This window comes from Callithrix jacchus, chromosome 9 (assembly GCF_049354715.1).
Source record: "Callithrix jacchus isolate 240 chromosome 9, calJac240_pri, whole genome shotgun sequence".
In the NCBI taxonomy this organism is placed as follows: Eukaryota; Metazoa; Chordata; class Mammalia; order Primates; family Cebidae; genus Callithrix; species Callithrix jacchus.
The window spans coordinates 82,301,082-82,323,788 of NC_133510.1; the positions used below are offsets into that span (position 1 = coordinate 82,301,082).

General features: G+C 35.3%; 1 protein-coding gene across 2 annotated transcripts in view; it reads right to left on the minus strand.

Annotated features, from left to right (window-relative positions):
* The window catches only part of PAWR (pro-apoptotic WT1 regulator), a 111,563-nt gene that overhangs the window by 31,459 nt on the left and 57,397 nt on the right, over positions 1-22,707 (minus strand). For both annotated transcript variants that reach the window (XM_078336972.1, XM_035257103.3), the window contains exon 3: positions 3,967-4,098. In XM_078336972.1, the coding sequence (XP_078193098.1) occupies positions 3,967-4,098 (132 nt within the window). The remainder of the gene's footprint in view (positions 1-3,966; positions 4,099-22,707) is intronic.

The following is a 22,707-nucleotide window of genomic DNA, read 5'->3' on the forward strand; positions in this document are numbered from 1 at the left end:
CAAAGTATAAACTTTAGGCCAGGCGCAGTGGCTCACGCCTGTAATCCCAGCACTTTCAGGGGCCAAGGCGGGCAGATAACCTAAGATCAAGAGTTTGAGACCAGCCTGGCCAACGTGGTAAAACCCTGTTCTCTACTAAAAAGACAACAATTAACCAGGCATAGAGGTGGGTGCCTGTAATCCCAGCTACTCGGGAGGCTGAAACAGGAGAATCACATAAACCAAGGAGGCAGAGGTTGCAATGAGATGAGATAGCGCCACTGTACTCTAGCTTGGGTGATAGAGCAAGACTCCATCTCAAATAAAAAAAAAATTTAACAATAATATGTTCTGCACACTGGATAGATTATATTAGTAAGCTTAGAGACTGGGAGGGGCGGTAGCCTTCTCACAAGTGTTAAAAATGGGCAATTAGAGGTGAAGTTTAAAGTAATTTCTATATCCTGGTCAAAAAGAGAAAACTGGGCATATCTTAAATTAGAAATGTTAGATAGAAAAAACAAAATTAACCTATATGGTACAGTAAAAGAGCCCCTTATAATTTTTTTTAGTTTTATTTTTAATTAACAAATAATAATTATATATATGTATGGTGTACAAAGTGTTATTTGGATTTCAATACATGTATATATTATGGAAGAATCAAATTACAGTAACTAGCATGTCCATCTAAAATATTTTGAATGTCCCCCTCAAATCTCATGTCTCTTGTTGAAATGTAATCTCCAATGTTGGAGGTGGGGCCTGTTGGGGAGGTGACTGGCTCATGGCAGTGGATTTCTCATGAATGGTTTAGCACCAATGAGATCTTGCTAAGAGTTCTGGGACCTGCTCCTTCTCTCTCTTGCTCCTGTTCCTGTCATGTGACATGCCTGCTTCCACTTTGCCTTCCACTATGAGTAGCTTTCTGAGGGCCTCATGAGAAGGTGAGCAGATGTTGGTGCCAGCTTGAACAGCCTGTAGAACTGTGAGGCAATTAAACCTCTTTTTCTTATCAATTACCCAATCTCAGGTATCTCTTTATAGCAATGCAAAGAATAGCCTATACAGAATTACCTTAAATACTTATGACTTCTTTGTTTTTCTTTTCTTTTCTTTGAGACACAGGTTTCTTTTCTTTTTTCTTGAGGCACAACCTGTCACCCAGGTTGGAATGCAGTGGTGTGAACTCAGCTCACTGCAAACTCTGACTCCAAGGTTCAAGTATTTCTCGTGCCTCAGCCTCTTGAGTAGCTGGGATTACAGGTGAGCACCACCATACTCAGCTAATCGTTGTATTTTTAGTAGAGACAGAGTTTCGCATATTGGCCAGGCTGGTCTTAAACCTCTGGCATCAAGTGATTCACCCACTTCGGCCTCCCAAAGTGCTAGGATTACAGGCGTGAGCCACCATACCAGGCTCTTATCACTTGTTTCTGGTGAGAACATTTAAAATACTCTTAGCTATTTTGAAATATACATTATTATGACCTATAATCACCTTGCTGGGCAATAAAACAGAAATTATTCCTCCTATCTAACTGTAACTTTGCACCCATTAATCAGTGCTTCTCCTTTCTCCATCTAGCCTAGCCTCTGGTAATCACCATTCTACTCTCTACTCCTATGAGTTTGACTTTTTTGGATTCACATATAAGTGAGATCATTGCAACAAAATGGATGAGGGTAAAGGACATTATGTTCACTGAAATAAGTCCCTAGTAATTTTAAAGAGGAAAATGCTTGACATTCTAACATGTTAGAACAAGATTCTACACAAATATAAACGTCACCTTACATGTCTTAACTATATTTCTGTAGCCACAAAAATTTCCAGGCAAAGGAACAACTATATAATTATTAGGCACTTTAATAATTACTACTCCATATTAAATAGAGGGGAAAAAATGGAGAAATACAGTAGTCCTTTTTCTCTTATCCAAGCTTTCACTTTCTAGTTTCTGGTACCCATGATCAAGCCTGGTCCAAAAATATTGAATGGAAAACTCGAGAAATAAAACTCACAAACTTTAAATTGTGAGTTGTCCTGACTAGACTGATGAAACCTGGTGCTGTCCTGTTCCATTCTGCCCAGGGCCTGAATTATCCCTTTGTAAAACGTACCCACAGTGTCTATGCTCCTACTTGTTAGTCACTTGGAAGTACCTTGGTTATCAGATTGACTGTTGTGGTATCCCAGTGATCATGTTCAAATAACTTTTTAGTGTTCTTAATAATTACCCCAAAGTACAAAAGCAGTGATGCTGGCAATTCAGATCTGCCAAAGAGAAGCTGTAAAGTGCTTCCTTTAAGCGAGAAGGTGAAAGTTCTCAACTTAATAATAGAAGGAAAAAAAATCATATCCTGAGGTTGCTAAGATTTATGATAAGAACAAATCTTCTATCTATTAAATTGTAAAGAAGGAAAAAGAAATCTGTGCATAGTATATATAGCATTCAGTACTATCTATGATTTCAGGCATCCATTGGAAGTTTCAGAACATAACTCCCATTGATAAAGCGGGACTGCTATACAAGTATCATTGAAACTGCTTATAAAAAGTACAACTGTTAAGACTGGTACTGGGCTTAAAACTTTCAAAGACTAGATCTTCCCCAAACCCCTAAGTCTGTTACACAACTGATTTCAAATATACTTTTTCTGAAATAATCTTTCTTGCAATGGGATGGTTTCTATTACTAAAGGGAAGTGGGAAGATCTATGTAGAGCTGAGAAAATGTTGGTAAAGCACAAACTGTTTTCTGTAAGTTTAAATAAAACATTCTGCTTTACTCAGGCTTATAATGATCAATAAGGAAATCCCTAGGAACACAGTCTTTACAGGTGCAGTGACAGATCAGAACTTGTAACGTATAAACAAGTATAACAGCATAAGTGAAATAAAATCAGACAAATACAAGCCTAGATGAATACAGCAAAGGAATACTGATGTTATTCAAATAACCTAGCAACCAAAGCCCTCAATAAAATTATGGCATAACATGCTAACCGGCCCTCGGGACTAACTTAAAATATCTATATTGGCATGTATAATTTAGTATGATATACTGTTGAAGAATATATATGCAGAATATGACTGCAGAATAAAATTTTTTAATGTATAACTGATAAAGAAAATGAAAAATAAACAAGAGCTTTATCAAATTAACAAAGATTTTTAAAGGAAAAACTCATCCTTCTTCTTCCTTTCCTGAACAATTAAGTGCTAAAGCCATTACATAGGGCAGAGCAACATGGAGAGAAAACACAACGTCTCAGACCAGGGTATCAGAATATGAGAACCTGTCGTAAAGAAGAGCTGCCTGGCATAAAGAATTCAAGTCCAAGCAAATGAAGGAGACTGCCCACATAGCAGAGCTCATGAAGTCTGACCTAAGAAATCAGAGCCTGAGCAGAATAAGGAAGATCTGTACAAAGCAGGGAAGGAAACACTTCATTCCTGAGGCAAGGTCAGAAAGGGAGTCTCATAAAGGGGCAGCCAGAGTGGGATTCTTTTCAGGAGGGTGGCTCAGAAAAGAGTGACAAAACTTTAGAAGGGTAAAGACTGTCTACCCTTCAAGAGGCAACCTGGCATGGGGTATTCTGTGCCAGAGCCCAGGCAGGATAAAGTGAATGTCCACATGGAGTGGCAGTCTGGAATGTAGGTCTCAAAATCTAATCATGTTGAGGAAGGGTCCCCATGGAGGAGAAATCTAACATGAGTTCTCTGAATCTCAGCAGGAACAAAGAGAGGCCCTATGGCAGAACAGCCTGTCAAAAGATGCCCAAGCCAGAAAAGGGTAAAGAGAGTGAAGACATGCTTAAGGGGAGCCCAACATGTGATGTCAGAACCCACTTTGGTAAGGAAGGCACAAGTAGGAGGAAAGATGGCAATGGAAGGTATGTTACCACATACAACTCAAGAATCATAATTGAAAAATTGCCATTAAAATAGTTAGTGACTTCCTGGTATTTTTAAATACTTGCCTGTAGCAGATAGGAACTGCCTGGATCTAGTAAGTTTACAGCTTCATTCTGCATAGTGTTCTGTTGTGTAATTGCATCTTCTCGTTTCCGCTCTTTCTGCCCTGCTTCATCATCTTCATACTCATCTAAGCACTGAAAGAAAAAAAAGAGTTTCCATTTTATTTCCACTATTAATAGACTTTTTCAGTAGTATGTGAAAATATATTTTGATAGCATTAAAGAAATATTTGTGCATTTAGAAATTAGTTTACACGTGTTTTTTTCAGCAACATATACATTTAATTCCTATAAATTATCTGCTTAAAAATTATACTTCCATATTCACACCACTGCCAACAAATCTTTTCCCTAAACTCCAACCACCAGTGACAGAGTTTTCTTAAAGGAAAAGCTCATTCATTCTTTATCATTCATTCAGTAAGTTAACTACGTCTACTCTAAACAAGGCATTCGGCAGAAGGTAACAAAGGATACACTAAAGAAATGAAATTTATACTCTAGTAGGAAAGATAATATATATATAGATAGATAACACTGAAAGGCCATTTTCTAGCTTTATATTCTATGAGAATATAAAGGAAGAGTATCTTTATGTGGTGAGTTAGGAAAGACTATAAAAAACTCTTGTAATTTAAAGAATGGTTAAAATTTGGAATTGTAGATACTAAAAAAAAGAATTACACATGTAACAGCATACTGAAAAACTTACAAGAGAGGGTTGCTAAAAAACGGAATCAACACCAGGAATTATCTAACTCTATACTTTTTACATGAAAAAACAAAACAGAAGGAAATCTCTATCCATTATACACATTATGGACTGGGTTATTTGTTTCTTGCAACTGAATACATTCCTAACCAATACGATGCCCTAAAGGTTTCTGTAAGAGAACCCAGGCCCAATCCCCCACCCCTCTACACTCACAAAAAAAATCCCCAAAAAACAAACAAAAAAACCCCCACCTCTCTGCAGAGACACTAAGGCACTGATCATAGCACAGTATGACAGTATGTCAGTGAAGACAACAGGAATTAAAAAAAAAAAGTGTGCAGAGAGAAAACACTGAAGCCATGGTGCAAACCAGGAAGGTGCACTGGAATATGTGGAGATAGGAGGAACATACTGAAAGGGGTACCAAGCTTGATAAGCAGCATATTCAAAGACAAGGTCTACAATGAAAAACATGGAAGAAAGCATCTGTCTGAGATGGAGTCTTACAACATTAGAATGACAAGGAGAAGAAGTCTGAGGACAGAAATGGAAAGGGCAAATGAAAGGAGCAAGCAGGTTGAGATTCATAGTTCTTCCCCTGAAATGCAACAGACTGCTTATATGGGTGTCACCTGGCCCTTGTAATATCAACCTGTGAAGAATGGGGCTCGGGGAAATAGTACAAGAAAATTATGATTCTGTAGCTACTGTTATTGCTATGACAGTTAGTTCTTGACTCTAACCCAGGATGCACAAACTGACATGCAAGTGGGGTGTGATCTCAAAGCCATCATAGTTTTTGAAGAGGTGATGACTGGAAAGGCACAGACGGAACATAAATAACAGATAACCCAAGAGGTTTAGACTCACTCCATAGCTTGAAAAGATGTTACAATGCTATACAATTCCTTGGGATAAGAGCAAAATGATCAAAAATTTTTGGGGGAAGAACCTGGGTATAGCAATGCAGAGTACAGGAGCAGGGAATTAAAGTGAAAAGACTAGTTAAACAACATAATAGGCAATTTCATCCTATGAAATATGATGTATCCTACACGGAAACAGAGTCAATGAAAGAAATCTAGTACAGGGCATTAAAGTGTTAAGAAATTAGTCCTCATTAAAAAAAAAAAAATCTCTCTTAGAACTTTTTCAAAAACTTTCTCAAATCAATAGACAATATCATGTTTGATGACAATATACCAGCAAAATTTAAAAGTAAAATCAGTCAAGGCATTGATATCCACCATCAACATAATTATTAACATCATTCTGAAGTGCTAGTTGACAAAACTAGGTAAGAATAGATTTTAACATTAGAAAGGAGGCAAAACTAACATCATTTTAGAAGTAGTTATTTTCGCAAAAAACAAAAATATTTTAGAATTATGAGTTAAGATTTTTTTCAGTAAATATGCAAAAATTTCCCAAAGTAACATCAACAGCCAGTTACAAACTTTTTAGTAACAACCATAAAAATAAACTAAAAAAACAGAGTACGTGTATGAAAAAGCTATAAAACTTTACTGAATAATACAAATTAAAACCTACTCTTAAATTAAGAAAATCCTAGTATTGGCCGGGCGCAGTGGCTCATGCCTGTAATCCCAGCACTTTGGCAGGCCAAGGCGGGCGGATCACGAGGTCAAGAGATTGAGACCATCCTGGCCAACATGGTGAAACCCCGTCTCTACAAAAAATACAAAATAAAATTAGCTGGGTGTGGTGGCAAGTGCCTGTAGTCCAGCTACTTGGGAGGCTGAGGCAGGAGAATTGCTTGAAACCGGAAAACGGAAGTTGCAGTGAGCTGGGATCCTGCCACTCTACTCCCAACCTGGCAATAGAGTGAGACTCCGTCTCAACCAAAAAAAAAAAAAAGGAAAAAAAAAAATTCTAGTATTGTGAAGGTGTCAAAAACATCTTAACATATAAATTTAAATTCCGATCAAAATCATGATTAAATTTATTTGGAAAGTAGGGGTCCATCATCTGGAAGAATAAATACATAAGATATCAAAAAATTACTTTTATAAAGAAAAGATATGGCCTAATGCTCTAGTTAACATTAAAATGTATAAAACTACAATTATAAAAATACGTGATAGAGGTTCTAGAACAGAAAGGATAAAACAGGACACAAGGCACTTTAAATCAAGAATTTCCTTAAAGAAGTGGGGGGAGGTCAATCACTTCATGAACAGTAGCGGAGGCAAAAGTATAAGATCTGGAAAATAAAGAATGGTCTCATCTCTAGTCTTCTACTTCATCACTCATTCTCCAGCATATGGACTCAAAAATCCCTCACCATGGGATCCAACATCATTAGCTTAAAGTTAGAATTCTTAAATTGTCACAGATTAGTATAAACAGAAAGTAAAGTTGAGGCAGATAACCATGAACTCCCAGAGCACTGGGAAGCTATTTTACTTATCTTTGTTTTCATTTTCTGAGACCTAGCCTCACAACACTAACTTTCCCTTCTCCTACCCCTTCAACAAATATAGACTCCCTTACAAGCACATTAAAAGAAAAAAGGAAGGAACAAAACACTCAGTAAATGTTTCATAAAAGAATGAATGTATTACCAAGATGAGACATATCATCTTAGAGATTAACTGGGAGACGAACTGTGACATCTCAAATTATAATTCGGAATGCTCTTTCTCATGGCAACACTGTTATTCATTGACCTGGGAACCTATTCATCACACATAGTATCCCTGTGGATACAGTATGTATCTAACATTCCAGACAACTTTTAGTATAGGGATTACTTGATGAATCACAACTTCCGTCCAAAATTTTGTTAGCAACCACTACAGTTCTTTTAGTGACAAGCATCCTAGAAATTCTTAAGCAATCTATTTTAACTGGAATAAATACCTTTGGAGGAAGAAGTTGGTGGAAATCATGAGAAATAAGAGAATTCCTGTATCTGCTATACCTAAGAGAATATGTGGATTCTCCTCATTCCTGTCTTCAACTGCACAGTAATTTTATTAAGTAGATGCCCCTACCATATTTTAATCAGGGCTTTATTGATGAACATTTGGGTTTTTTACACTGTCTAAGAAACCCATGTTACAAAGTCTTATATATAGATAGTTTCTGCATATATGCAATGGATTCCTGGATAGATTATTAGCATTAGGATTGCTGGCTCAAAAGGCAAATAAATATGTCAATTTGGCAGGTACTTCCAACCTCCACTCAATAGGGACTGTATCATTTTAAGTTTCCTTCAGCATGACATTACCTGTTCTCCCAACAGAGTTTTCATATTTTGCAGTTTTTGCCAATATAATAAGCGGAAAAGTTATCTTGGTGTAATTTTCGCAGCTGTTGCTATGGTTAAGAGTCATTTAAATTTCTTTTGAGGTCTCTCTTTACTTTTCCATTTCTCTATAGGTTAATCTTTTCTTTTTCAGTTGTTTATATATTAAGAGTATATAAATTAAAGTGACCTGTGAAACAGTATCAAGCAGTCTAACACATGTATAATTGGTATCTCAGAAGGAAATGAGAGAGAAATAAGCAGAAAAAAGCAATTGAAGAAATAATGGCTGAATTTTATCCAAATCTGATGAAAATTATAAACACACAGATGCAAGCTCAACAAGTCCAAAAAGAATAAGCAAAAAGAAACCACACATATATTATAATCAAATTTTTTTAAAAAAAGAGAGAAAATCTTAGAAGTAACAGAGGAAGAATTAAAAAACTAAATATTTAAATTAAAAAAGAGGGGTGAAAGCAGATTATATGCTAAAGCATATAAGAAAAACAAAGTATGAAGAATTAAAGTGAACTTACCAACAGAAATTATACAAGCCAGAAAACAATGAAATGACAACGTTTAAGTATTAGAAAGAAAAATTTGTCAAATAAAGGTTCTAAATGCAGTAAAATGTTTCAAAAAGAAAAGAAAAATAAAGACTTTTACAAAGAACAAACACTGAGCAGCAGACCTTCAGTATAAAAAAAAAGGTTAAGTGAAATTTCTCTGGAAAAGAAAAGGATACCACAAGGAAATCTGAAACTGCTCAAAGGAATGAAGAACATCCAAAATACATGAATAAATATAAGAAACTGTTATTTCTTATTATTTGGTAATCTCCTTAATATATAAGTGATTATTTAAAGAAAAAATAATAGTGACATTTGTGAAATTTATAACACATGGAAAGGTAAAATGTATGGCAATGGCACAAAGGCAGGAAATAGAAGTATACTAGTGTAAGGTTCTTACACTATACATGGCAGTATAATATTACATGAAAGTAGACTGTGATAAGTTAAAAGATATGTATCTTACAAAAACTGAGCAGCAGACCTTCAGTATAAAAAAAAGGTTAAAGTTTTGGAAATCTGGAACCACTCAAAGGCATGAAGAACATCCAAAATGATAAATACATGAATAAATATAAGAAACTATTATATATATGTATATATTAAATGTTTTATATATATATGTATATATGTGTGTGTATGTGTGTGTGTGTGTGTGTGTGTGTGTGTATATATATATAAACACATTGTATGTTCAACAAGACAGAACATATCGTGGTGCATAAAACAGGATTTGTGCAAACATAAGTTGATGAAATTATACCAAGAATGTTCTTTGACCATTATTGAATTAAAATCAGCAACAGAAAGCTATCTGAAAAATCTTCTAAATATTTGGAAATTAACTCACAAATAAGTGAAAAAAGAAATCACAAGTAGAAACTATTTTCAAATAAAATTTAAAAGCAAAACATAAAATTTGAGATCCACCTAAAAGCAGAGCTTAGAAGAAAATTTGTAACACGCATGTTTATTTTTTTAAAGTTTCAAATCAATGATCAAGGCTTTCATCTTAAAAAGCTATAAACAGAGCAAATGAAACCCAAAAATCAATGGAAGAAAATAAAAGTAAGAGTGAAAAGCAATAAAACAAAGTAACAGAAAAAATTTAGGAAACCAAAAGTGGGTTCTTAGATGTAATTGATAAAATTAGTAAACCTCTTAGTAGACTGATCAGGAAGAAAAAAGGCAAGACAGAAAATCATTATAACAAGTAAAAGTAAATGATGATCTATGGTATTAAAAGATTAAGAAAAAATTATGAAAAACTATGTGCCATCAAATTTTTTTTTTCAAGACAGTCTCACTCTGTTGCCAGGATGGAGTACAGTGGAGTGATCTCAGCTCACTGCAACCTCTGCCTCTCGGGTTCATTCAATTCTCATGCCTCAGCCTGCCAAGTAGCTGGAACTACAGGTAAGCACCACCATGCTTGCCTAATTTTTGTATTTTTAATAAAAGAGATGTAGTTTAGTCATGTTGCCTAGGCTGATCTTGAACTCCTAGCCTCAAGCAATCCAGCTGCCTCAGCCTCCCAAAGTATTGGGATTACAAGTATGAGCCACCACGCCTGGCCTATGCCAGTAAATTTGATAACTTTTATAAAACTGACAAATTCCTTGAAAGACTGAAGCTACCAAAGTTCAATAAAGGAGGAGTACATAACCTGAATAGCTCTCTATAGTAAAAGAAAGTAAAGAAAATTTCAAACAAAGATGGTTTGGTAAACTATCAAACTTTTAAAGAAATACCAACTGTTCACAAATTCTTCCAGGAGGAAAAAATATTTCTCAACTTATCATAAAGCCAGCAATGCTCTTGTACCAAAACAACAACAAAAAAAGGGACATTCTAAATAAATAAAAAATATAGATCAATGTACTCTGACAAAGACAGACACAGAAGTCTTCACAAAATTTTAGCCAAACAAATGCAAAATATATAAAAAAGGACAATCATGACCAAAATGGGGTCTATCCCAGTAAAATACTTCATTTAACCTTTAAATCAGTGTGATTCATCATCTTTACAGAATAAAGGAGAAATATTCGTGTGTGTATACATATACATATTTGCCAATACATTAGTAACAAGCATGACACAAACACACCCTTGTGCCAAAAAAAAAAAAAAAACAAAACCTTAGCAAACTTAGAAGAGAATAGCCTTAATCTGATCAGAAAAACCCATATCTAACATCACATTTATTGGTAAAAGAAATCAATCTTTTCCCCTAGGACCAAGAATCAGGTAAGCTGCTTTTACTATTTTTGCTCTCACCATTTCTACTTAGTATCTATCATACTAGCAGTCCAACCAGGACAATAAGGTAAGCATAAGAAATAAAAGGTATACTTACTGGAAAAGAAAAAGATATACTTACTGAAATATCTTTATTTATAGATGGCATTGTCTTCTATATAGAATATTATAAGGACTTATTTAAAAACAAACTACTAGAACTGACAAATGAGTTTAGAAAGATCACAAGATACGAAAATCAACTGTATTTTTATATATTGGCAACTAATAAATGCAAAAATTCAAATTAAAGAAAAATGCTATTTAAAATACAAACAAAAACAAAAAACACACTATACCCTTACATTAAAACTATAAAAATCTTGCTAAGAAAAATTTAAAAGACCTCAGTAAATGGAAAAACATGCTTTGTTAGTGATCTGAAGACTCAATTTTGTCAATATCACAATTTCTCCTCAACCTGATACATAAATTCAAGGCAGTCCTAAAATCAAAATCCTAACAGTTTTTTTGTACAAACTATCTAACTGATTCTAAATTTAAGTGGAAATGAAAGGGATCTAAAATAATCTGAAAAAACATTTTTAAAGAAAAAATAAAGAACTTATACTACTTGATTTCAATACTTACCAGGGACAGTGATCAAGACAGTATGCTGCTAGCATAACGATATTCATACATATCAGAAGAATGCACTAGAGTCCAGAAATAGGACTATGCTTTTTTTTTTCTTTTTTGAGACAGGGTCTTGGTGGTCTTGGCTCTGTTGCCCAGGATGGAGTGCAGTGGTGCAATCATGCTTCACTGTAGCCTTGACCTCCTGAGCTCAATCCATTCTCCCATCTCAGTCTCCCAAGTAGCTGAGACTACAGGCACTTGTCAGCATGTCTGGCTAATTTTTGTGTTTTTTGTAGAAATGGGGTTTTGCTATTTTGCCCGGGCTAGTCTCGAACTCCTGGGCTCAAGTGACTTGCCTGTCTCCCAAAGTGCTGGGATTACAAGCATGCACCACCATGTGCCCAGCCTGGCCCTTTAATTTTCAGCAAAGATGTCAATTGGGATAGAATGATCTTTTCAACATTCATTTGTGCTGTAACAAAGATATCCATACATTCCCTCTCACTAAAAGGAAAAAGTTAACTTCAATCCTTTAACTCAATCAGTTACAAAAATTACCTCAAAATGTACCATCATAGGTAGGCACAGTGGCTCACACCTGTATTCCCAGCACTTTGGGAGGCTGAGGTGGGCAGATCACTTGAGGTCAGGAGTTCAAGACCAGCCCAGCCAACATGGTGAAACCCCATCTCCACTAAAAATATGAAAATCAGCCAGACATGGTGGTGGCATGCCTGTAGTCTCAGCTACTTAGGAGGCTGAGACATGAGAATCACTTGAACCAGGGAGGCGGAGGTTGCATTGAGCTGAGATTGCACCACTGCACTCCAGCCTGAGCAACAAAGGGAGACTGTCTCAAAAAGATAAAAAAAAATTGACTATCAAACTTAAACACTTTTGCTATTCAAAAAATATTGCTAAGAAAATAAAAAGGCATGCCAGAGATTAGGAGAAAATATTTGCAAAAATACACACCTGAAAAATTTATAGCCAAACTAGATAATAAGCTCTTAGAATGCAATAAAGAGCAAACAACCCAATAAAAAATGACCAAAAATGTGAAAAGACATTTCACCAAAGAAATGTCAAATAAACACACAAATAGATGTTCAACATCATGTCATTAGGGAAATGCAAGTTGAAACTATGATGAATCACCTACCAGAATGACTAAAATTAAAGACTGATGATACTGAGTTGGTGAGGATTTAGCAGCATAAAGTCAGGTGGCTTTCTTTTCTTTCTTTTTTAAATAAACAGCCTTTAAAACTACAAAAACCACTCCTGGATCTCTGTCATATGAAAACAAGCCTCTGCTGACCAAATGGCCCAGTTTCTCCAACTTATAAGTTGCAAAAAGAAGGGAAAGAGACATATTAATTAGAAACTCAAAGGACAATTGAACCAACAACAAGGTACTCATCTCATTTGCATCCTTATTCAAAGAAACTACTTCAAAAAGTATTTAAGAAACAGTTCGAACAATGAATATATACTTGATGAGATTAAGGAACTACTTTTTAAAACTTCTTCAAGTGAGATAATGATATTGTCCTTTTGGTTTAAAAAAAATCCATATGTTTTAGAGATGTATACTGAAGTATTTAAAGATGACATAACATGCCACCTAGGATTTGCTTCAAAATAACACAAAAGGTAGAATGGGCAGTGTGCTGGTATAGATAAAACAAAACTGGCCATGAGTTGATGATTATTGTAACTGAATATGAGTACAGAGAGACTTCATTATATGATTCTCCTTACTTCTCTATATGATTAAAATCCCCAAATGTATTTTTAAAATAGCAATAAAATTATCTATGTTTTCACTAAATAACTAAAAGTAGATAAATATTTTATTCAATTTATCCATAACACTTCTGCCTCTGGAGAATGGAATATTATTTGAAAACAGTTTTCAAAATAATGCTGGAAAATGCTTCCAATTTAATATATGAAAATATGCAGGAATGATAAGGATACATTATCTCTTGGTTTTTTTCTTTTTAAAAAAAAATAATCTATAACATGGGTGCTGGATTACACAGCTACAAGACAAGAACTCGGATTTTAGAATCAGAAACCTAGATTCAGATCCCATGTCTGACACTTAAGGTAGGGTACTATTTAGCACTAAAATCCAGTATCTCATAATTCTTACAATAATTTTAGGAGGCATACACAATGTACATTTAAGAAGATGAGACAAGAATTAATGCTTAAGGACAGAGTTGCTGAATGGTCCAGTCAGAACTCAAACCTAACCAGTCTAACTCCAAAACCTGAACTTAAGTTTTCCAACTGCCAGGTTTCCAAACTGTCAGTCATGAAATCAATGTACTTCATTGAAACACAATTTTTATAAAGAAACAGAACAGATAATAACAATGAGCAGTTTTCAAAACTTTGGTTTCAGATTACTTATGAGTATACTGGATCACTTTGTAGAACACAGAATTACTGAGAATTACAGTCAAAAAAAAAGTGACTATGGGTTGATGATTATTATTGCTGGATGACAGTTATATAAGGATTCATCTGGCTCTACAGCTTTCTGTATGTTAACATTTAAAATTTTTTTTTTTTTTTTAGGGAGGGAAGGACGAAGGGAGGAAGGCAGGAACGGAGGGAAGGTGGAAGGGAGGGAGGAAGGAAGGGATGAAAGAAGGAAGGAAGGAAGGGATGAAAGAAGGAAGGGAGGAAGCGGGGAGAGGGGAGGGAGGGAAGGGAAGGGAAGGGAAGGAAGGAATTCAAGTATTGAGAGAGACATTGCCGACCTGGATCTAGGGGTTTACAAGTTGATTTCTTTTTTTGAGAGAAGGAAAGAAAAAAAAATGAGTAAAGGAGAGAAAGAAAGAGGAAGAGAGAGAGGGAGAATGATTGGAAATATTGCTTTATTCTGAAAAAAAAAAAATGGTTATTAATAATGGCCAATCAATGTTTCATTTAAACCTATGAGTAGGTATGATGTGGTATTGACAAGAATGTATATTTTATGTATTTGAAGCGGAGAGCTCTATAAATATTTATTAAGTTAACTTGTTCCGGATCTGAGTTTGAGTCCTTGATATCCTTATTAATTTTCTGTCTCATTGAATCTAAGTCTCTATGTATCTGGGTGTTAGGATCGTTAGCTCTTGTTGCATTGATCCTTTTACCACTATATCTTTGTTGCTTTAAAATCTATTTTATCCGCTACGAGAATTGCAACTCCTGCTTTTTATTTATTTATTTATTTATTTTTGCTCTCCATTTGGTTGGTAAATCTTTCTCCATTCCTTTGTTTTGAGTCTTTGTGTATCCTTGCATGTGAAACAGGTCTGGATGTATGCAACATGCCATTGGGTTTTGGCTGTGTCTTTTGATTGGGGGATTTAGTCAATTTAAATTTAGGGTTACTGCCATTTGATGTTACCGGCTGTTTGATCCATTCATTGATGAAAATTCTTCTTTATGTTGGTGCTCTTTACTTTTTGGTACATTTTTAATAAGGCTAATACTGGTTGTTTCTTTCTGTGTGTAATGCCTCTTTCAGAAGCTCTTGTAAAGCAGGCCTGGTGGTAATAAAATCTCTGAGTACTTGCTTGTTCATAGAAGATTTTATTTTTCCTTCAATTGTGAAGCTTAGTTTGGCTGGATATGAAATTCTGGGCTGAAGGTTCTGTTCTTTGAGGATGTTGAATATTGGCCCCCACTCTCTTCTGGCTTGTGGAGTTTCTGCTGAGAGATCTGCTGTAAGTCTGATAGGCTTGCCTTTGTGGGTAACCTGACCTTTCTCTCTGGCTGCCCTTAGTATTTTCTCCTTCGTTTCAACCCTGGTGAATCTAACGATTATGTGCCTTGGGGTTGCTCTTCTTGAGGAATATCTTTGTGGTGTTCTCTGTATTACCTGGGGTTGACTATTGACCTGCTTTGCTAGTTCAGGAAAATTTTCCTGAATAATATCCTGAAGGGTATTTTCCAGCTTGGATTCATTCTCTCCGTTGCATTCAGGTACACCTATCAAAAGTAAATTTGGTCTTTTCACATAGTCCCACATTTCTTGGAGACTTTGCTCATTTCTTTTTATCCTTTTATCTCTAATCTTGTCTTCTTGTTTTCTTTCATTAAGTTGGACTTTGACATGTTATCCTTTCTTCTGCTTGAACAATTTGAGCGTTTAAACCTGTGCATACTTCTCGGAGTTCCTGTATTGTATTCTTCAGTTCCATTAATTTACTTATATTCCTCTCTAAGTTGTCTATTCTCAATAGTATTTCGTCAAACCTTTTTTCAAAGTTCCTAGTTTCTTTACGTTGGGCTACATGTTCTTTTAACTCACAGAAGTTTCTTATTATCCATTCCTTGAAGAGTGATTCTGTTATTGGGATGCGCTTGTTCTCCGTTAAGCCTTGTTCCATTGTTGATGTGGAATTGTAATCATCTTTAGAGGGAGAGGCGTTCTGATTTTGAGTATTCTCAGCCTTTTTACCCTGGTTTCTTCCCATCATTGTAAATTTATCCTCCTGTCGTCTTTGAAATTACCAACTTTCAGATTAAGTCTCTTGATTGGACATCCAAGTTGTTAGTTCCCAGGGCCAGAACGGCAGTGTTAAGACTGATGGTGCTTTTCTGCCCAGGATTCTCCTGTCTGGCTTCCTTCTTGTGTCCGTAATGGGCGACTCTGCCTTCCCTGGGCTCCAAACCTTGGTCAGAAGGGGAACCAGTCTCGTTTACTCTGCGCCGAGAGCTGCCGCGCTGAGGTGCTGTCACAGCCGCTGCGCTGGTCTCAGCAGTTGTGCTGGGGACCCGTGTGGGTCTTCCAAACCTCAGTCAGAAGGTAAGCTGGCCCTTTTTACTCTGCTCCGAGAGCTGCCGTGCCAAGGTGCCAGCGAAACCGCTGCGCCGGCCACAAGAGTCGCGCTGGCGACCCGTGTGGTTCCTCCACTGGGGATCTTCTGCTCCATGAGAGACCAAAATTTGTCTGAAAGTGTGGCGTCCTCTAGTTCTCTCTGCACTTTGACGGAGAGCTGCAATCCCGAGCTGTTATCGATCGGCCATCTTGGATCGTTCCCCTTAAAATATTTTTTAAAAAGTTTTAAAGGGGCTATCTGGAGGAATTGTGTCAGGTCTCATTTCCAAGTTTACACTTCGGTCACTAACAGCAGACCCAGCTTCCCCAAGTCTCATCCATCACTGTACAGATTCTCACTTCTGTGTTGCTCTGTACATATCCTAATATGATCCAATACTGCATTCTTCCTCTGTCTTCCAAATTATTCCATTCTACTGCCTAAAAATCCTGCTCAGTGATGAACATCTTGCTATCCTCAGATGCAGATTGAAACCTGGCTGGCTCCCTGAAAAAGACTCCCTGTAGCCTCTCAACTGAAAGCTATTTGTTTTAATTCCCCTGATAGCTCGAGACTTGGTAACAGGGTTAGAATCTTCCGAGAACATCTCTGGAGCAAGTCTCTACTTTGACCATAATGCTTCGGGCTCAATGATTCTTGCTGAGTCAGTCTCATTCCCTAAAAGGCATTATGAAATTCTGTGGAGGCATTTTGGTCCCATTGATGACTGAGGGATGTTACTGGTTTATGGAGAACAGAAACCTGGAATGCTACCTATCTTGCAATCTGAAAACACAGTTCTGGTTAGAAAGAACTGACCTACATCTTGTTTAACTGGGGAATGTAATACTGAATAGGCAAGAAGGGGAAAAATAAGTTTATAATTATCTGAGCCTAACCACTTACCTATAAAAACAAACCAGGAGAAGTACTGGATTTTAAAATACATATAGTTTTTTTTTTCCCCAGAAAACAGCTATCCTGAAAATCCAGAAAATATTTTGTTCGTAATCTTATTTTAAAAAGTTGTCATTTTGGAAAATGTCATTAACAGTAAAACTATTCATGATATTAGCGTCACCAATAAAGCAATATTTTATCTGTCCAAAAAAAGTTTGAAAGCCACTGCTATGTTTTGATAGTTCTATGACTTTCCTTGGGGCAATAGATTGCACCATTATAATATTATCATCACCACAGTATTTCATACTCCTGTTATTATAAAACATGGTAGATGTTGTACATATTCAACAAATGTTTGCTGAACTACCAGGGTGTTTTGTGGAGAAACTAGACTGACTGGACCATATTACAAAGACACTGAGGCTAAACAGGAATTGGGACATGAAGTCATAAATACAAAAAAATCAGCCAATCAGGGTAATTTCTTGAACAAATCAGATAAAATATAGCTTTTGAAAGACTAATCTTACCATGATATAAATGTTAAATATGGAAATAAACTCGACTTAGTAATCGTAAAGGCAATAGTTTCTTACTAATATTTCTATTACTACAGCTCAAAGGTTTTAATGTAGAAATTAAGTTCATAGACTGAAATAATAAAAAAGATTCATCTCATGATAGCTTTTCCCTAACAGTTTTATAAAACAGAATTCCATAAAACTCAGTTCAGAAAAAGCAATCAATATACCATTGGCCTATATTAAACAAAAACTGTATTAACACATGTTTAAATGTTTCTAATATGTGGAAAAGACTATAACGTTTTACTTATATTAATAAGAACTCTTGAAGGGGGGTAAAGCTAAGCACCTAAGACAATTGTCACTTACAGCACTATTATTTATCTAAAACACATCACTATTATTTATCTAAAACTATGCATATTGAACTAAACAAGAAAATACGATTTTAAAAATTTCAATATAATATAAACATTAACTGTTCAAATTAATTTTTAATAAGTGCTCAAGCCAAAGTTTTGATAGCTTAAATTCTGTGATCTACTATTTCTCTAAAAAATTCAACTAGATATTGTTTTACTTTCTCTATTTTCCCATTTGTTCTCTCTCATAAGTAGTAAGTCTTACAAATGAATGCAACAATTTATTCATTCTATTTATTCATTTCTATTTTAAAACAGAATATATTTACAACAGCTGATAAAATCCTTTAGATTATATTGATATTCCTTATAATGCTTGTTTCTTCAACTCAGAATCTTTAAAAAAAATTTAATCTCATTTTCTTCTATCCAAATAACTGTTGACGCAACATATGCACATCTTAAGAATCCACACAAATTTCTTAGGTGTTTTAATTTTCTACCAAATTTTTGCAAAGTATAAACACTCCTCAACAAGGCTCTAATACTAATAAGGGAAATATGGCAACATTTAAATTACGAATCAGAATGACAATAACTACAACAGAACTAAAATGAAATACAAATTTTAAACAGCCAAGTAAGTTTAACTGTATTTATGTACAAAAAGTTATATAAATGTAGTTCAAAAACTATGACTGCCTACTACATCTAAAAAATAATCAAGTAAACAATCTTTGCAAAGCTTCTTGGGGGGAGAATTAGAACCCCCTAAAAGGGGGGGTGGAGGGGGAAAGGGTCTGTATTTGGGATCACACAATTAACAACCATGTGTATGCATTAAGAGCCTGTGCTTTCCTAAATGAGTTACTAAAACCATGAAAGGTATTAGGGAAGTTAAGATAGATTCCACTCATTTTCTTCAGGGAGACCATGTCAATCCTATCAGTGCTGCTACTTCTTTATCCACCTCCTTCTCTGGAAATACCCTTTTTATCTACCATTAGTCCTTCCTTTATCTAGCATAAACCATTCTGTCATCACTCAACCTCTGCCCTAGCTTTACCTTACCTTCCATCCTTGGTCCTAAGCCAAAAGTTACTTTGAGATGATTAAACAACAAAAACACTGAACATTAAAAAAAAAAAAGGATAAACTGAAATAAGGTCAAATTATTAAGTATTTCTATGAAAAGAAATGGACAAAATAAACAACATCTAATTGAATAGCAAAAAAAAAACTTATTAATCTATGTTATAATGAACATACATTAATATGCTATAGTCTGCTACACACACACACCAATACTCACAAACATACAATTATACCTCTAAACTAGAAAGCTTGGGAACTAAGTGGAGTAAATTAAATCTTATAAATTTCCAAAACTATTATCATCTTAAAAAAATAAAAATCATTCTTAATCTTAACCAACTATTATCACTGTGGTACACATCTTTCTACTAGAACTAGTTCTTTTTTAAATTCAGATAGATGTGGATATCCCATTCTGAAGTGTACATACATCATCTCTTCATTTGTAACAAAAATTTTAGTAGCTACATAGTATTATATCAGCTTAAGAATACAACATGATTTGTTCAATCCAGTCTGTGTCTTAAGATATATAAGTTATTCAGGTAAAGTTTTGTGTATATCTCTAATTTTTATGGTTCTTTTAACATACTTTCATTCTTTAGAGTACAGCTTCTAGGTTTCAAAAAAAAAAAATTAAACACACTGCCAATATTGCCCCAGAAAGCCTGTGTAAGATTGATCTCACCCTTATTTTTTCAACTCTCACCAAATGTATTAGGCAAATAAGGGTTTCACTGAATCCTAATATGATAAACTTGTCATACTTTTATTGGCTTTATATATTTATGTATTTTAATCTTCTTCACTGATGCTGTCAATTTCATTTTCTTAGTACTTTTAAAAGCAGTATATATCAAGAATGGTAACCTTTGTCCATCATACTGTTAATGTCTTTTTCTAGCTTACCTTTCAATTCTGTTTAATCTTCCTTTTGCGATTTCTCCTTGTAGTTCTATGCTAAAAGAAGGTTTTCCCATTCCAAAATCCAATCAACATATTTTCTAATTTTTACTATTTCATTTTTAACTTAACTAATCTCATATTTAATTTGTTATATAGTGAAGTTGGACTCTATTGGTTTCTACTTTGATAACAGGCAATTGTTCCAACTATGTATACACAAAATAATACATAACTGCAACAATGGCAGTGGGTTGCATTAATAATGGCTCCTACTGGAGTACAGCACTCCCTCAGCCCTACTCTGGGTTCATATCCAGGAACTCTAGATCCTTCTATCAACTCAAAATGCTATCATTATATTTTCATATTTGGGTATGTATTCATATTTATATTTATGAGATGGAGTCTCGCTCTGTCACCCAGGTTGGAGTGCAGTGGTGCGATCTCAGCTCACAGCAACCTCTGTCTTCTGAGTAACTGGGACTACAGGTACATGCCACTACGCCTGGCTAACTGTTGTATTTTTAGTAGAGATGGGGTTTCACCATGTTGGTCAAGCTGGTCTTGAACTCCTGACCTCGAGATCCGCCCCCCTTTGCCTCCCAAAGTGATGGGATTACAGGCGTGAGCCACCACGCCCAGCCTATTTTTAGCTTTCAATACTGTTTCACCAATTTATCTAAAGAAAAGCCATATTACTTTTATCATTATAAGTTAATAATATCTATTAATACCAGTTATCTTCCTTATTATTCACTTTAAAATTTTTCTTGGCTTCTCCCAGCTAACATATTTTCCGGGTAAAATACTTATGTCAATACATTTTATTTAATGTATAAATTATGTGGAGAAAATTACTAACAAGATTTATTAGTAGTATGACCTCATAAAATAGAGACCATGGCACTGCCCACATAACAGGGTTGTTGCTATATAGGTTACCAATGAGTTAGAACTCACTGGAAATCAAAGAAAGGAAATCAAAAGTATAATGGACCATGACTAAACTTACAGCAAACATCTGCACAATCTGACTGAATTAAGGAGTGGCAAAAGCAGTAAGAAAGAGAAGTAATAAGATGACTTCTGCATTTGTAACTCATGCTGTCATTCATGTACATAGAAAACGTAAAAGAAGGGGAAATGAAAAAGTTTGGTATTGAACATCTGAAATACTGATGGGACATACAAGACGAAACAAAGGATCCAAGGAACAGAAGAAAGGCTAAGCTTCTTCTCTCAAAAAATGCAAGAAAGGCTCTAACAAGATGAATCCAAATATAGGTAAGCTAGACGATACAGGCAAATGAAAATTGAGGGAATCATGACAACATTCTCTAGTTTCTCTGAGAAATAATTGTACTCCTCTCTGCTGACAATCATGGGTAGAAGTTTAGGATAAGATAATTGGCATGAGGTCCCTTAAAAGTTTAAAATAGACATTGTAGAAAACATGAAAGTAAGTGAAATAAAAATATGTAAAAGATTTTCAAATAAGTGCTGATGGTATGGCTCAAAATTTAGACCCTAAGACTTTTAACAACACTAACCTGTAACATTAGTTGTTACCAATTTAAAGATAATTACTGCTGTGAGTCCAATTCTACAAAGAAAACATTCATCAGTATTTTCAGCAAGTTGTCTATTTTTAGAATGACTGTAGAAAGACCATCCCATAGCCCTTAATTGTTCAAACAGGTGACTCAAACATGTCTTGACAAGCAGGAATATTAACTGTGCAATTACATTTGAACTTAACTTTGTTGCTATCATTTTCCATCAATATTTGACATTTCCACCCCACCAATAAGTATTTTCTTCTGTTACTTAATAAGAAAGACCCTAGGATCACACTAATTTTAGGTAAATATTATTTCCTCAATTTTAAATTACAAACTTTGATTATCTACCACAAAAGTTTTAACCTAATTAGACTCAATACTTAACAAATCATTGGAAGTAGCAGTCCTACGTAACATAAAATTTCCTCTACCCAAGTCACACAAACAATGCTAGCAAAACAAAGTAAGCACTAAAGAGATTATCTTCAGAAAGAACTGTCAAAACAGGTGAATATGTAAAATGTATTTATGTTAAAGGTATTGATGATGACATATATATATACTTTTTCTTTTTTTTTTTTTTTTTTTTGGCAGTCTCCCTCTGTCGCCCAAGCTGGAGTGCAGTGACACGGTCTCAGCTCATTGCAACCACTGCTTCCCAGGTTCAAGCAATTTTCCTGCCTCAGCCTCCCGAGTAGCTGGGATTACAGGCACCCATCAACACGCCTAGCTAATTTTTGTATTTTTAACAGAGGTGGGTTTTCACCATATTGGCCAGACTGGTCTTGAACTCCTGACCTCAAGTGATCCACCCACCTCGGCTTCCCAAAGTGCTGGGATTACAGGCGTGAGCCACCGTGCCCAGCCTCAACGTTGACTTTTAAACAAGCACAGTGTTGTGGTTGGAATAACAAACATCGCACTCTTCACCTCAATAGCTCACAAATTATTATGCCCCCAGAGAAGCAACAATGTAAATAATATAATCCCAGCACTTTGGGAGGCTGAGGCGGGTGGATCACGAGGCCAAGAGATCAAGACCATCCTGGTCAACATAGTGAAACTTCTGTCTCTATTAAGAATACAAAAATTTAATCCCAGCACTTTGGGAGGCCA